The sequence below is a fragment of the Hippoglossus stenolepis genome, chromosome 12, assembly GCF_022539355.2.
Source record: "Hippoglossus stenolepis isolate QCI-W04-F060 chromosome 12, HSTE1.2, whole genome shotgun sequence".
Taxonomy (NCBI): Eukaryota; Metazoa; Chordata; class Actinopteri; order Pleuronectiformes; family Pleuronectidae; genus Hippoglossus; species Hippoglossus stenolepis.
This window is the reverse complement of record NC_061494.1, coordinates 7556377-7573976: the sequence shown is the minus strand read 5'-3', so window position 1 is coordinate 7573976 and position 17600 is coordinate 7556377. Positions and strand designations below refer to the sequence as shown.

General features: G+C 42.4%; 1 protein-coding gene across 14 annotated transcripts in view; it reads left to right on the top strand.

Moving 5' to 3' along the window:
- ablim1a (actin binding LIM protein 1a) overlaps positions 1 to 17600 on the top strand; it is a 44320-nt gene that overhangs the window by 13049 nt on the left and 13671 nt on the right. For all 14 annotated transcript variants that reach the window (XR_004698020.1, XM_035172439.2, XM_035172435.2 and 11 more), the window contains exons 2-7: positions 7434 to 7571; positions 10850 to 11033; positions 11627 to 11736; positions 14210 to 14336; positions 14466 to 14559; positions 16792 to 16879. Coding sequence is in view for 13 of the 14 variants with exons in the window: in XM_035172439.2 (XP_035028330.1) it covers positions 7434 to 7571; positions 10850 to 11033; positions 11627 to 11736; positions 14210 to 14336; positions 14466 to 14559; positions 16792 to 16879 (741 nt within the window). In the remaining variant the exon portion in view is untranslated. The remainder of the gene's footprint in view (positions 1 to 7433; positions 7572 to 10849; positions 11034 to 11626; positions 11737 to 14209; positions 14337 to 14465; positions 14560 to 16791; positions 16880 to 17600) is intronic.

The following is a 17600-nucleotide window of genomic DNA, read 5'->3' as shown; positions in this document are numbered from 1 at the left end:
CAGCAAATGTAAAACATTCTGGTCTATATGTATGTAAAGTCCCAGCTCTCCAAACAGCACAGAGGCTGAATAATAGAAGGTAGCATATAGAGAGGAGGAGTGGAGCGCCGGTGTAGGGATGGATCCACACTGCGCAGAGCTGTGGACCTGCACTCTCTCCGTCTCCCTTTCACTCTCTCTCTCTCTCTCGCGCTCTCTCTCTCGCTCTGTCTGCAGCCGTTGCCGTGGCAACCATCTAAAAGGTACACTCCATTGTTGTCAGCCGTGGCCTCGATGGCGGCGTCCTGTTAGAAGAAATAGATGATTGTCTCCACCTATATCGCTGAGGTCACCCAGCTGTGTGGGATGAATTAGGTGGAATCAGGGGGGGGGGGCAGGCAAGGCACAGAGATATTAACATTCCCAGCAATTTACTGGGGTATGTGAGGTGGAGCATTGTCAGGGTGACTCACAGCAGGAAGCAACGTAGACTAAATTTTCTATAGTAAAAAAATCTTTTTATGATCATTTCAAATGGAAGAAATGGTAATAACTCTGTGGTTCTCTAGTGGATGGGAGGTGTGCACACTGAATCTATATATATATATATATATATATATATATATACTGTATATCCCTGAGACTTTTATTTGCTGTAATGGAAAAGTATTGCATCGCCTCTCCACTTAGTTCACTGGGTTGGACCTGAACATAAAGACATTAATCACGATAATACTGTACGTCATCACTGTACGTCATCACCAGTGTGCTATATATTCCAATCTAATTCTCTTTACAGAGTCACAGCTTGATATATCTCTGCTGTGTTTCAGTGGAGGTTTGATGGGTTCATTTTCCAGTGTGTGTGTAGACAGAGTTATCTGTGTGGGCATGTGATATTTTTGTGTTTTGTTTGAAAATATTTCTATCACAAAAAAACATTTTCTCTAAAATATGAACATGTAGGTTTCTTTATGTATCTGACAGCCTGCTGTGGCCTGGAGGCGGCGTCCAGCTCTGGAGCCGTCCTCTTCATGTGGATTCGACAAGCCACAAAGAAAAGTCCCTTGCCATCAAGTTCCCGTGTTGGCAGTACACCCGTAACCTCTGGCTGCCACATGTTCGTCTCCCACAATCCCTCTGTGAAAGTTTTTTCCGTCAGCCTTACCCCGCCATATACCTCGCTTGCCTGCTCTTGGGATTGTCAGCGGCGAGAGGCTAGTGTGGGGTTTATTGTTTTCCTCTAAACAGAAAGATATATGGAAATGCTTTTGCTCACTAAGATTTCACCGTGTATCCACCAGGGATCTCATCATGCATCCTGTCTGAGGCCAGGTGGGCTCGGTACCATCAGGGAACACAGCTGACCAAACACTGAATTACACTGTATGCTCAGAATGATGAATTATAACCAAGCGATTGCAGTGTTAGCGTTTTGCCTGCGCGCAGGCGGTTGTCCTATTTTCAAAGCCAAGAATACCCTTGAAATAGTTTGTAATTTATTGGGGCTGCGTGTGCAGGACAGTCTGATCTTTTTACCTTCATTTACACTTGTGTACATTTGTAAACTCTTTGATTCACTTATGCACTTTTTTTCTTCTCACCTTGTGTGCGATTACTTGCATCACAAGCCCTGCTGACCTCGTCTGCTCTGTATCGTCGCATGTATGTCACCTACCTTGTGCTAAAGAAACACCAACTCCCAGAACCCTCTGCACTCACACTCATGAGCATTTTTTCTTTTGGCTCGAAAGTCCAGTGTCATGTGCCTGTGTAGCTGCCTCCCGTGATCTCGCAGAGTGCTGCAGACTAACTGCAGTGGTGCCTCATCTTTGAAGCTCGCCCAGTGTCTACCCCCTGAAAGAGGAGCTAAACCCTTTCACACACATCAAATTCTACACACTCTCATAGACACACACTGTTTGTACAGCTGGCACATACCAGAATATACGGATGAGATAAGTGGTCGACCGGGGTGGAGAGACAGTCACTGACCTAAAATATACAGGCTAAAACAACAGGGGAGACATGAGAATCACGTGAAAGAAACACAGACTGTAGCCGTACATTGTGCCAGTCAACAAACATCCTCCCTGTCTGGCATCAATCAGTTTGATTATCACGGGAAATACGACACAGGAGTGTGGGGCCATAGTGGGCAGTCATTCAGAGGCTAAGAGCCAAGGCCTTCGTCCGCTCCACTTCTGCAAACACAATAGCTCCTGCACTTCATGAAGCCACCATTGTCTCCTCCAGATGGGTGGCTGTGCAGTCTCTTTTTCTCTGTCTATCATCATTATTATTACCATTATTTACTCTGTGTACGTGCCCAACAACAAACACTCCACACCGTGGCCTCCATTTAGAGCAGACCATTATTCCAAACCCAGGTCCCTGAGGATTAGTTAGGCAAGGTTGGGGGGCACGGTGGAGGCCAATAGAGTCCCCCCACCCTGCAATTTGTGCCCGCGTTTGAAGTGCTTTGTCTGGGACGCTGGTGGCGGGGCACAGGGGCGGGGAGGTGCTGAATGCAACCATACATATTCATGGAGGGGAGGGTTAAGAGTTTCTTGTTATGTCTGGATGATGAAGAGCTCCGAGTGCCCTCCCCCCCAAACACACACACACACAGAAACACACACACACACTCCCGTCAGATCAGACTTTGGATTTCATGGTGGGCACAATTTGGGCCCTTTGATATTCCAGTCAAAATGGGATGGATGGATGTGGGAGTGTGTGTGTGTGTGTGTGTGTGTGTGTGTGTGTGTGTGTGTGTGTGTGTGTGTGTGCGTGAGTGAGTGTGTGTGCTTTGTTGCCGATGATACTAACACATCTGGAACTCATGGATGCCAGGGGGAGTTACTGCTCTTACCACTCTTCTCATCTGTCCCTCTGTCTCTCTTTGCCACACACTCAAGCATACTGTACAGACGTGCACACACACACACACACACACACACACACACACACACACACACACACACACACACACACACACACACACACACACACACACACACACACACACACACACACACACACACACACACACACACTCCTTTGGGGCTGCTATTTGTCTGTACTGCAAACTCTACTGTCTGTGGATCTTAGAGTAACAAAGGCAGCAAGTGACTGAATATTTCATGAGCTTTTTTCCTCTTTCATGTGTTGTTTAATTGAATTCCCCCTTTCTCTATCTATTACTATATGGTCACATACATTCCTGTGGCTTCATGGAAGGAAATGAAAGCAACAAAGTCTGAAGCTTCCTCAGCAAATCCCACAATCTCTGTCAATAACCCCACCCTCTTGTTATTTACTAGCGAGTCCGGGGCACGTGTTACGGCAAAATCTGTCCTCAGGGGGCCTTCTTTACTTCCCTCCAGAGTATCATCTGCAGCCTTTATTACTGCCAATGCCGCTCTGGGCTCAGCTTAAATGGGTGGTGGTGGTGGTGGGGAGGGGTGGAGATGGAGTTGTAGGGGTGGAGAGGGCAGCCCCCTTTCTTTTGCGCCTGGCTTTGGGATGCTCTGCTGGTTATTGTTCCCTCAGCGGCCACGTTTTGTGTGTGTGTGTGTGTGTGTGTGTGTGTGTGTGTGTGTGTGTGTGTGTGTGTGTGTGTGTGTGTGTGTGTGTGTGTGTGTGTGTGTGTGTGTGTGTGTGTGTGTGTGTGTGTGTGTGTGTTCATTGTGTGTTTAGGCTCATATCAGTCACTTCATTCCCTGGTGATGAGGCAGGACAGATCACTCTGTCAGCACAGCCAACACATCCAGCCCAGAATGAGGAATGTGAGCAGCAGTCTGAAAAATTGTACCACTGTATATTTCACAGCAAGTTGCTCTGTGCTGAGGTTGCTTTATCTGCTTACTTATTTATAGCGTTATATAATATATATATACATTCTAGCAAATCAAGCGCCATTTTGCTTCTGTCACAAGAATCCCCAAAGACTCACTAATGGATTTATTTCACTTCAGACTTATTGCAGTCAGATTGCTATAAGTCATGCTTTTGTAGAGACAGAGTCGTAAGTGTGGAGGCCTGATGAAAATTTGAAAGAGATCTCACTAATGGATTTAATGTATAAACTAATCCTATAAATGCTTCAATCTGAATCACGTAAGAGCCCTTTATATGTCGGCTTCTTCATGTTTATATGAAACACTGTGTGAAGTGGCTCTCCTGGTTTTTTGTCCACAGTCTCTTTCCCGCCTGAGCAGCCACTGCTGAGGCAAACCCGGTGCATTAGTGGATGAGGAAGGTTTGAGCTGGAAAAACAAACTGCTCATATATTCTCATCTAAACCTCTATGCCTGGGATTCAAACATCTGTCTTGGATTTCTGACAACCTGTTATGACGTCTGCAGTGTTGACTTTTCCATCCTGGGTTGTGCCCCTCTCTGACAGCACTCTATGAAATGTTAAAAATAGTGGGTTGGGAATAGAAACTTAAAGAGAGGTTGTTGGCATCACAACAATGGAAAACATATATTTTAAAGCTTCTCTTATATTATCTTTAAAAATCTTTATCTCCAGAGGACGATATATGTCTCTCAGGAGACCGGAACAGCTAAATGTGACATTGTAAAAGTCACCAGAAACTCCTGCTCATGTCATTCCACGTTTGCTGGAATAGGCGGAAATGTTGGCTTCTCTAAATCAAGTTTATAAAGTGATAATATGTCAGCATAGGCGCCAATTCAGGTGCTTCAGGGCTCAAGCACCCAGAGAGAGCCAGGGCTAAACTTACATGGATTTGATCAAAATTCAATTAAGGTTGGTGCTAGATTGGATCAGCTTGAAGGACCACGTGTTATTTCGCTCTCAGTTACCTTCTCCGAACCCTAACCACCAATCAAAGTGTCGCTCTAGATTCAAGTAGATTGGATCGTCTAGAGTCTAGACGATCCAATCTACTACCTTAAAGAGGTAACGTCAATAGTGATTTAAAACAAATCCAGTTTGAATATTTAGGAGTTATTTGGGCCTGTGGGTTAGGGCTAGGTCTGGGTTCAAAAGTTTGAGGTTGGGATAAAATAGCGATTTACTTAGGGGCTTGGTTGGAGTTAGGCCCAAGTGTTTACGATGCAATAAATAAAACTAAAGAGCATTAAAAAAAAGCATTAAAGTCAATCAAAAAATTAGAAAGGTCTAAATGATCTGGTCACTGAGGCACTGGCAGGGTCAGGTGTGGGTTCAAAAGTTAAGCGCATTCACTGGCAGTAGCATAAATTGGTGCCTTTGTACAGTATGTGTTGTGTTCACAGTTTGTTGCAAGTTTAACAACCAATCTGATGTTACTACTCTAATCTTCCTCATTCATTCATTCATTCATACATGAAAGGATCATCTCTGACATTTCAGCTGCGCTCTCCTTCCGTTTCACCTCTAAATCAAGCAGTTTAGAATAATCAGGCTACACTGTTTATTTATTTGCAACATGTCTGGTCATCTGACTGTGCATTTCTTGTCCTGTAAAAACTTTGTTGTATATGTGGTGATGTCCCTAAGATCCAGAAATTAATGAGTCAAATGTTGAATGGCCAAGCCTTTTTGTTAAGATGTTCCAGCACGAGGCTTCAAACGACTTGTTATGTTGGATATCTTTGCAGTGTGCTTTTACCCAGATGGCCTGTGTTTTTCTGTGGAGGTGCAATGTCACAAACAGAGCTGCTGAAACTCACTGTCACAGTCGTCTGGTTCACCCAGTGATGACTCATTTTCCTGCTGAGTGTAATCACATCAGAGACACCAGAGAGACAGATCCTCCCAACCTCCAACCCCCCATCCCATCACACCCCAATACGTTTGAGCCTTCCTTTTGCTATCCTGTCTTCTTCTTCCACAGTTTTCACCATCTCATTCTTCTCCTCAAGCCAGATTATACTCTGTGAATGGTATCCATAAAGCCTGGCATGGGACCTTACAGGATGAATGCAAGAGTTTTAAAGTGTCTCATTAAAAAAGACTTGGCTCTCTCTTTGATCTGCTTTGATTGCAATTAAACAATTTCTCAATATCAGACTGCAACTGTCGAAGTGGGATGCAAGCGAGGCCAAGTTATCAATAATCCAGAGCGATGACTCTCTTTGGAAGACCAGTGATTGGTCATAATGCTATTTCTATGCCTTCAGTGGTACCTCGTTTTAACACTAATGACTCATTGCTGTGCAGAATGAGCAAAGATCCTTTCATGTGTATTCTTAGTGTGTGTGTGTGTGTGTGTGCATGTTTGTGTGTCTTTGTTTGAAAAGGAGACAGAAAGAGGAAACGAGAGGATGTGAGGAGGAGGCCGCCTCGCTAGTTAAAGCTCCTGAATGTGAAATAATCTGCTGGTTTTCTGAACAGCTGATAAAATGAGTGCAGTGCGGCACTGCAGCAGCATTTACGTCCCATACAGTGGTGCTGGATTAATGTCTAACTATGTCAGGGTCGCCCCAAACTTTTCTTACACTGACATGCTTATACTGGATACTGCTTGTAGAGATAATAAAGCAAGTCAATAATAGTTTCTCTGTTTTATATCATTGTGACTATGAGCATACGTCACATTAAAACAATTATGTCTAAATCTTTACTCTGATTGAGAGGTATGCGTGAGTAGAGTTGTTACGACCCGGCCCTTTGCTCTGTGTCTTCTCCATTCTCTCTCTCAATTTCACCCTCACTGTCCTATGCCCAAAGAGAAGTCTAGAAAAAGTAGTTTGTTACACTGTTAGGTGTAGCAATACCGGTCAGTTGGACAACTACTGAAATACAGTATCTCATCTACTTTTGATGATACCGCCCAGTATAGACTCCAAAGATAGACAAGACTACTCCCCTGGATAGTGGGAGGAAGTAGAAATGTGTTTTCCATCTTAATATACAGTCTATGCCTCGAAGCATGTAGCACGTAGGGGTTCAGCATTTAGCTCGTCTGAGAGAAGTTACTCTCAAGCTTTGTTTGACACTAAAACTTACTTTTTAAACATGGTAAAAAGAGACTTAATGGGTTAATCAACTACCGGGAACATGTGCTAGGAATAGGCAGTAAATGGCTCATAACTTTAAATTATATTTTCCTGTGAGGATGAAAGCACAGTAAGCTCAATATTGAAATAGATTTCATCAATAACCTTTCAGTGTGCCATTTAGCAGGTCCTGCTCCCTCAGCACTTTGACTCTCCCATCCTCCACCGATCAAGACAGACTATATTTAGCTTGCTGCTCTCCAGAGAGCCTATCTGGGCCGTGAACCCCAAGTTGTGCTGTTCTGTTCAATGTTCTTTTTTTTTTACCCTGACAGGCTCTCAGCAGTTAGTCTTTATCTTTGGTGTGATGCTGCAGATTCAGGTCTATGAGCAGAACGTGTCCTTGGATGAACACAACAATGTTACTACCACTTCAAGCAACTATGCTGACTCATGAGTGTCACGGTTTATAGTAATGTAATGTCTCCTCTCTTGCAGTGGCTCATGCGCAGGACACAAACCACCACTCCACAGAGAAGCCCCTGATTCAGTGCTACAAGTGTGGGGAGCCATGCAAGGGTGAGGTGCTGCGGGTGCAGAACAAGCACTTCCACCTCAAGTGCTTCACCTGTAAAGGTACGTTGGAATAATAATGAAACAATCCTACAACTGCCTAATCCCTACCTGATCACTCAAACATTATGATCATGAATTTTTTCTGAGGAGAATGGGAGCTGTGTGAAAATCAGCAGCCAAGTTGTGAAGTTTTAAATTCATTGCTAACTTGATATTGCCACATTAGTTGGTGATTTGCTTCCTTTCATTCAGTACATGCTGTCTAATAAACAACAGCCATGTCATTGAAAATATGACTCTATGGGTCGCAGGTATCGAGGACCCTGATGTGTCTTAAGGTAAAGAAACCAAAGTTCTCCAGTCCCCAAAACGCTTCCCAATCACCCAGATGGATCGGAACAGTACAAGAACCTAAAGGCCACAGTCGCCTTTCTGTCCTCTGCGAACGAGGAGTATACATGCTGGCATGACTCATCGTCACTTATCAGACCTCCATACTGCCATGGAGAGTTACAGTGCAAATCGTTCTGCACTTAGCGTTACTATTAGCGATGGATTTCTGGCCTGATTGCGATGCAGCCACCCACGTCTGACCATACAGTTTCGCTCTTGCAGACTGAACCTGCCCCGATGGAGCCCTTGTAGTTAATCTTTGACAGGAGCACTGTTATAGAGTTAGCTTAGTTCAGCAAAGGCCCAGATTAACACAAGCATACGCTGAGATTATAATCTAATTCTGTCCTTTACAAGTGGATATACATGCCTGTGATAAAAGCGTTTGTGTGTGTATTGGTGTGTGTGTGAGGGTGTTTGTGTGCAGTTGCCAAAGAAGACATAGTACAGCTTTAATAGCCGTAAGACACACTGTCCTAGTCCTTCTTTCTAAATTTATTTGAGCACTGTCTCCAACCTGTGAGAGGACTGACAATTACGCTAATGTCAGTTGTGGTCATGCCAGGTTGACTGAGCTTATTGACACTTAGATGCTATTAACAGATATGCAGACAGGTCTGAAATAGTCTCTTTCTGCACGGGTTTATCTCCAACATGCACAAGAGCAAAACTTTTCAGTTTCCACTAAATTCACTTTCATTGCAGTTTCATTCGCTGACCCTAAAAATGCACTTATTGTAATGGCATGCATCTGTTGTAAAGCCAAGGTGGCTTGACATCACAGTCAAAGGCCACCAAATCCACTGCAGGTTTTCTATCAACTCTGTTAGTTTACAGGCTAATCTCATCATCCCTGAGCCCTAATGCAATTAAATCTGATTCTCTCCCTCACTCGCTCCCATTCATCCCCAGGATTTAGCGTGGCTCATTGCATAAGAATGATTAGGTGCAGTTATCTCAAACATCAAAATATTTTCCCTCTTAGCGGTGGGGTTCCCAAAATGCTATTAAATTCCCAGGCTCACTCTCGGGCGCCGGGGCGGTGGACTTAAAAGGACACAAAGTTGATTGCTTGTTTTCTATTTTTCTTTTTTCTTTTTTACTAATGCAATGACTGATTTGATGAAATGGAAATTGAAATGAAATGAAAGTTGGAGGGGGCAACTGAGGTTTCTGGAACATGATATAACAAAACAAATCATGAGGAAGCATGAGTGTCTTGGTATGTGTTGTTTGGTAGGACTGTGCATTCACATGCTCCTCTGAAAGTCCCATTTCCTGAATTGTCATTGTCCTGACTTCAGTGTGTTCATGTACTTTGAAGTTGAAATGCACAATAACAAAGAGCAAAAAAAAAATCAGTTGTGACATTTATAGCCAATAAAAAATATATGTCAATCATCAAAACTGTATTTGCTAAAATGTGTGGTGTTAGGAGCTTGAAAATGATGAACGTACAGTTTGCAAGTGACAAAAGTGAAACATTTAACAAATTCACATTTAAAGTTTACATTTAGAGCTGATGAAAATTCTTTGATTGGTTTATAAATAATGACGTCAGAAACCCGGCAACCCATGAATCCAAATTTTAGCTGATTTTCCAAGTTCTTCTATCGCACATGACTTTTCCCAGTCAGGAACTAATCTTTCTGAGACCATGTGAATGCAAGATCGAATTCATATCCATGACATTTCGTTCACACATTCATGGTCCCTAGAGGAACATGTTGATCCTCTGGCTTTTACCCTAGTGCCACCATGAGGTTGAGATTTGTGGTTTTGAGTATAATGTCTTTCCAACTACTGTAGTGGATATTCATGTTTCCCTTTAGGATGAATTGCAAGAGCTTTGGTTAGCTTGTAAACTTATATGACTCAGTGAGGATCAGATTTTAACCTTTGTTTTATGAGCAAATATGCAAAATAAGAGCATTGTGTAAGTCTTAGCTTTCATTTGTGTGAACTGCTGATTGACAAATGTTAATAACCTGATGGTGAACAAACATAAGCCTGTAAGCATTGTTGTTGCTGATATTAGCATTTGGCTCAAAATACTGTTGTGCCAAGTGAAGCCTCACAACCGCCCTTGTCTTCAGATTATAATCTTGTTTTATAATATACACATGTGATGTCAACCTATCAAAATAGGATTGATTGCTGAAAAGCAGACACAAATCATTAGATTGTTGACAGGTGATAGTCGAAGCACATGGGATCACCCACAAAGTGAAAACCCACAAATCTTTAGCCTCCCTGAATGTCTCTCATGGATTTCACTGATCCACTGTCTCCTGTATGTTCAGTTGTTTCCTCAACTTTAGTCAATCTTTCATATGATCGCTATCAAAACCCACCAACACATTAAAACATCCCAAACTCTCTCAAACACAATTGTTCCCTAATTTGTATTTCTCGCTTTCATGTTTGTCGAGATGGCAAGGTTGTGTTTGAATGGACGGAAGTTTGTTAGAGACTGACTATGTGTTGGAGTATTTAGAGCCAGTTATCTTCAAAAACAGTTCAAGGCTATTTCCTGGGCTAGACAATTGTAGAATTGTTACTGCATTGAACAGTCTACCTCCACGGTGACAATGAAAAGACCTTGCTTTAGTGGTGCTGATTAATTGACATGAGCTCACTATGCAAAGCTCTTTCAGTGCAGGAGAAAGATTTTCATCTTGTGACTGTGAACACTGGATTCAACATTGTGCTTCACAATGTAACACACAGAGCTGTTAAAATGTGTTCTCCACAGATTTTTTTTAGCTAGCATCCATTTCATGCTTTCAGTGAGCCGCTCACAATTACACAGACGAGCAAGTCTTAATACAGCCACTGATGCGTGGAGGAGCTGGGTGGCTTGATGGTCGGGTGCTTTATGTGTTATACGGGCAGAGAACTAAATGACCGAACTTGAGGAGTGCCAATGTGTGTGTCCTGTGTAGTGTGTGGCTGTGACCTCGCCCAGGGGGGCTTCTTCATGAAGAATGGAGAGTATCTGTGCACGCTGGACTACCAACGCATGCACGGCACCCGCTGCAATGGCTGTGGGGACTTTGTGGAGGGGGAAGTGGTCACCGCCCTGGGGAAGACCTATCACCCTGCCTGCTTCGTCTGCACCATCTGCAAGTAAGACATCCAATCTCTTCACGGCACATTTATCAGCTAATAAATCACAGATTAACTCGGAGAGATTTTATTGTTGTGAATAATTACATTGCACAATAGACGTAGTCGAGGCCTAAATAATGAAGTAATAGGAGCATTTGAAGGTCGGCATGAAGGTATCTCAGTCTTCCTCATTTAAATGTGTATATATAAATATATTTGACCGAAATTTTTATATTGTTTACCATTATTTCTATTCATACTGACTAAAATGATTAAATTAATTCTTTACTCCAGAGCTATTTACATTTTACTTTCTTGCATTTGTTGTACGTCTTTTCAACACAGTAATTATAAACGTTTGATCAGAAAGGAACCAGCTGTAGGTCAAAGACAGTGGGAATTCCAGTAGACTGTACAGTACCATGCTGTGCGTCATCTCACTGTATGTTTCCCTCAGGCAGACAGTGTTGACACACATTCACATCATTGGGCCCTGTCACCATCAGCCAGATCAGACAACCTGCAAGCCACAGCTTAACACTCTCTTACACTTACCACAGGGCCAAAGCTCATGTCTTGTTGACCGGTTGTTGATGTCATCCTGCTTGCAGGCGACCATTCCCTGCTGGGGACAGGGTGACCTTTAATGGGAAGGACTGTCTGTGTCAGTACTGTGTCGAGCCCATGTCTCCAGGACCAAAGGACATCCTTGGCTCCAGCAGTAAGTGGCAGATTGAGTTTCCTAATACACACACATGCTCACAGGATGATGCACATGAAGGCATTTACATTCACTTGATGCGATTTTGGATTCTGCACGTAAGTTTTCAGTAGGATTCTCGGTGAATGTTAATTGAAGAAATCTGAAATGTTTTACAAAAATAACTAAAGCATAGAAATTTGAGCTTTTAGGCATTTGATGTCAGTTCCACATTTGTAATGCTAATAGGGTTTTTTCTGTAGTTTTTCCTTACTCTTGATGGGTAAAGCCCCATGAGACAAACTGTGATTTGAACTTGGGCTATACAAATATAATCTGATAGGATTTGTAGTCTTGCTCAAACAATTAAAAGTATAAATTCAACTGAGCACAAACAGAAATGTTCAAAACATGAAAAACTGTTTAAAAGTTGTGTACCCCTCAGTGGCCTGTTGGTGGGCCAGTCAGTACTCATGCTATATTTACCATACTCTGTATATAAAGATGGACGCCGCATCTTTACTTCCTTCGACTATCCAGAAATGAAGCCGAAATATCTCAGACACAATCACTGCCATCTTGTGCAGTTTGAGGAGTCTGAGCCGTAGCAATCAGATGATGGAGACACATTAGTGAGGTCCTGCTGATACACACGCTTGACCAATCGTGAGTCCGTCTCAGCTGTCAATCATGATGATTCAGCCCGTTTTCATTGGATCAAATAACTAGTTTATTTATTTAGTTTTTAATTTTACATGACGTGTACTTGGACATTTTATTTTGGTCCATGTCCCTTCCACTAAAATGGAGAAGACAGGCTCACCTATAATGCAGGAAGCCACCAGGCGGCAATCAAGATGCTTTGGCTTCACTTTTGAGGAGCTGTCAAGTTGAAACAAGTTGTTCAAAACCATTAAGCTTTATCAATCTTTTTGTGAAGTGTCCAAAGGTACCAAATATGTCTGGCTGAATGTTGAGGAAATGTGTATAAACTATAAAAAAGATTAGATTTTTCTCGAGTTTAAAACATGTACCCAGTATTAAAACATTTACCCAGTATTTACTTTTTCAACCTTTAACCTGTGAGGGAATACTTTTAAATTTGATTTGCTTCTCTACAAGAGATAGCTGGGAAGATTAGCATCACTCTCATGTCTGTGTGTCTCAAAAAAACTTCACACCTTTTGGTTTTGTACAGCTTTAACAAACAAGACACAAAGTGCTATAGTGAGCTTTGGAAGTTCTGGTAGGAGCTTTAAACTAAAACATTGTATAGCTACAGTATTTCCTCCTGTGCCCAGCAGCCTGTAAGCTGTGAATCAGGTTAAGAAAGTCTACTTGTCTGTAGCTGGTACCACTTGACAGTGCCTCGCTACAGGAGCAGAACATTGTTTGTGAGGAGCTCCCCTGTAACCCAGATAGCTTGAAGACATGAATGCTGGAGGAGTTTCCGTTGGGAGTTCCTCCACCTTCGTTCTCCTCTTCTCCGTGAACGCATCCCCGCGTTCGGCCGGCCAACGTTCCTTTATGAATAACACCAAGACAGGCCTTGCTAAATAATGCATGGCCGTGCATTTCCTCTCCTCTCATTCTCCCTCTCTTCCTCTTCCTGTTCTTTAATTCACTCTCTCCTGCTGTCTACCCCTCTCTCTGTCCCAGCCCCACTGGTCTCTCTGTTGGCTTTTGAAGAGCTTTTAGACAAGGTCACCTATAAATAAGGCATGCCGATTCTCCTCACGTCATCATCGCAGCCTCGTTATGCCTCACACAGTTATTGTCCCCTGTGGTTGCGGTGGGCTCTTCGTTGCTTTCATGCTCTTCATTAAAGGAGAAATGACAAGAAGATTATTCGTTCAGAAACCGGCCTCTTATACTTTTAGAGCCGCGGGAACATACTTGGCTATGGATGGAGCTTTTAGAGCCTTTGCTAAAAGAGATGTGGAGGATAGCAAGAGGCAGCTGTCATAACATCGCTGGTTGCCCTCTATCACCATCTAGTGTCTTGGGTCAGAACTGACAACATTTTCTCACATCAGGCATACTGTAATTTCCACCTATATTTGTAATTGTAAGCCCGATTAAAGTCTTATTTTTACATGACAAGAACATTTAAAGGTCCAGTGTGTACGATTTAGGTGAAAGGGATCTATTGGCAGAAATTGAATATTAAATAATCAGTAGTGTGTAATCACCTTAATTGTACCAATTGTTTGCTTTACCCTAGAATGGGCCCTTTATATTTAAATACTTTTATATTTACAATGGGAGTGGGTCCTCTCTATAGACAAACAAAACACCTTTTGAGTTTCTATGACAACTGAAGGCTACCACAGGTTCTCTTTCATGTTTGGACGGGGAGGGTGAGATGAGGGGTGTTCAGCTGGAACAGGAAACTTCACCCTTAGATTTCACTAAATTCTACACACTGAAGTGAGGATTGATTCAGTCGCTGGGCATTTATGTGTTTTTAAGCGACAGCACTTTTGCTTTACAGATTGTGCAGGATGTGGTCGAGACATTAAGAACGGACAGGCCCTCCTAGCGCTGGACAGACAGTGGCATCTGGGCTGCTTTAAGTGTAAGGCCTGCAGCAAAGTGCTTACCGGGGAGTACATCAGCAAGTAAGTACCTCACTTGCATCATTATTAGAGTCTACTTGGTCAAATTCAGGTTTGCATTATAAGGCTCACTATACTGTGATATTTCATTGTCAAGTCCCGCTGGTTTTAAATTTGTCTCTCGTCACCCAGGGATGGCGCCCCCTACTGTGAGAAGGATTACCAGATCCATTTTGGAGTTCAGTGTGAGGCGTGTCATCAGTTCATCACAGGGAAAGTGCTGGAGGTGAGACACAGATATCTCACACATAGCATGTATGAACTGTCACCGTCTGATTGGCTGCGTATTGCCGACAGATGTGACTCTGTGCAGCTGCATATCTGATGTGGAATTTATAAAACACACTATTAATATTGCACCTGTCCTGGATTTCAAATGAATGCTGCCTGAAGGTAAGTAAGAATTCTATGGGCACAAACAATCTGAATTGTTTATTTTAGAAATATAATTACAGAATATAAATTTATTAGAAATACCTAAATCATTTTTAGTTTTTATCATGTGGATTTTAATATTGTGCATAGAAATATAAAACATTTTTGACAGTTGTACCATCAACATTCTGCTTTCTGTACAGACAGAGGATGTTGCATTGGAGGGAAATTGTGAAACGCAGTTTGATAATCTCTGGGGTAATCTCTTCAGCACTGAGCCAAATAGACTCTTGACATGACTGTATTCAACTAAAAGATTAATTCAAAGCAGATTTTTTATAGGACTCGCCAACGCTGCCTAAATAAACATGCATGCACACACTCAAACAAGCAGGCTTTGCCACAGATTATATGAATATTACATAAAACACCTAATGGGATGTGAAGTGATCATTATTCATTAACACACTGTGTTTCGTGCCGCTGTTACGAAACTCTTGTTGAAGGTTATGAAAGTTGTCTGGGCTGAGTTTATGTAAACGTCTCCAACAGTTCGGCCCTTCGCTCTGTCTCGCTTCACTCGAGTCTTGAACAAGCGCTGGCCTGTCTGTTCTGCGGACGGTGATCCAATCAGACACTGAGTTATGTGTCATTTAGTGGTATGAAAATGTCACTGCTCGCCAGCCAGCCTGGCTTACAGTAATCCAGCACTAAGGCAGGCCTTTATGACAATAGGCAGAGGCCTCGGCAACTCACCGCTGAACTGCTGCCAATGGATCAGTGGGGCCAAAGCCCGAGCGGCCTGTCTGATAGTCTAATCACAGACCCAAGACCCATGTCAAATACTATGGAGCCATCGGTAGGTTTACATACTGTCTGCTTCCCCTGGGAGTGCGATGTGAATGGCTCATTAATGCAGGGGTAATTATTGAAGGCCGAGAGAAATAGAGAGTGCATTTAATGGCATACTACACATATAGCAGAAGTACCATTTATTATCCCTGAGAGAGGAATCCAGTTTTACAGCGTGCGTGAAAGGAGTATTGGTTAGGAGGGGTTGTGAAGTGCTCGCTATAGCCATTCTGTAGATGTATTTATTTATTTTTTTAATACAGTAAAAGGTCAAATGCAAATATTAGTTTCTGGCTCTGTATCTCTCAGAGGCCACTTGTCTGTTGTTATAGAGCAGGCAAAGTTTCATTTGGGTATCTATCATCCCCCGGTCAAAGTCACACAGGCGTTTATAATGGAGCACTCTACATGCAAATTGGCACATCAGTGGGAATTGAGCCTCTGTTGCCGTTAGATCGTTTTACTGGATTGCATTATGCAGGTTATCATAAAGAGGAACACTCAGATGCCTGAAAGCAGGTTGACTGTGTCAAACTGGCCGATGTCATGGTGGTCGTACTCAATAAGCACTGTCCTACCAGTTTGTGTACAGTAAGATTAATTAACTGGAATACATTAAAGGATCTTATACAGTATATCCTCATGGATCCTCATTTATGAACTACTGAACTCATGAACTATTTCCAGACACACACACACACACACACACACACACACACACACACACACACACACACACACACACACACACACACACACACACACACACAGTAAAGGCTTAATAGAGCACTAATAAAAAAAAGGAAGATGTATAAAAAATTGCAAAATTATAAAATCCTCAGAGAGAATAGATGATAAATATATTGTATAAAAAGGAAGGTAAACTGAATATAATAAAGGAGGTGAATTTAAAAAGATATACCAAATAGTAAAACAGGTTAAAATATAGATATATGGAAATAAACAAATTGAAAGCCAGACTAAAAAACTTGGTCTTGAGTTCACTTTTAAAGTTGAAGGAACAGAGAGCCGTTACCAGAACACAGGATCTGATGAAACACATCATTGCACCAGCAGAGTTTTGGTGTTGCAGAGGAAAGATGAGAGAGCTGAGAGCAGGTGGAGCACTGGGTTTATTTTCTGGAAGTTGCAGCTCTGCCTTGCTCACTCGACTGCAGACGTCACTGATCGCCATTTTTCTACGATGTCAAGTCTGCTTTGTGTCTTCCAGGCAGGAGACAAGCACTACCACCCCAGTTGTGCGAGATGCAGCAGGTGCAACCAGATGTTCACAGAGGGAGAGGAGATGTACCTGCAAGGTGAGCTAACCAGCCTGTGTCCATACTGTCACAGGAAAACCAGATACTGCACGATTGAGCTGAAACTGAAGCTCGTCCAGAGGTTAAGTAAAGCTCAGGAGTATGAAATCCATTGACAAAGGGATTAGATGTGGTATTTTTGTGTTATTGGTACAATAGTACACCAAGCAACAAGTAAATATATGTAGATGGGCAATTAAAATTAAAGAATTAATCTTTAATTTAATCCAAGTTGTCGATTCAAGTAAAACGCAGTGAAAAAAATAGTTTTTGTCGAGTGCTGTCATGACAAGCTGACAGAGCAGCGTTAAGTTAATCCTCCTTAAAGTTTCTGAACTTCCACTAACACCATTCCTCCAAAAGATCTTCCCTCGTGAGATGTTTTCTTGATGGTTTCAGAGAGAAATCCATTAGGTTTTCGATTAAGATTTGGCCACTGCAAAGACCATAGCATATGATTCATATCCTACTCACACCACTCAGTGACCCCTCCCTTGGACACTATGTGGAATCTTCAGCATTTTTATGCCAACACTCATTTCTTTTAAATGGTCAAATAAAGTAGTTTGGAGCAAAATGAGGGTCAGGTTAGGCAATAGGCAGAAAGTCAATGATATAAAACTTATCCTTACGACAAGCAATCTTAAGATCCATAAAAATGGAAATTGATATAATAGATATTAGAGCACTACAGAAATCGATTATTTAGGGCTGAAGCCGA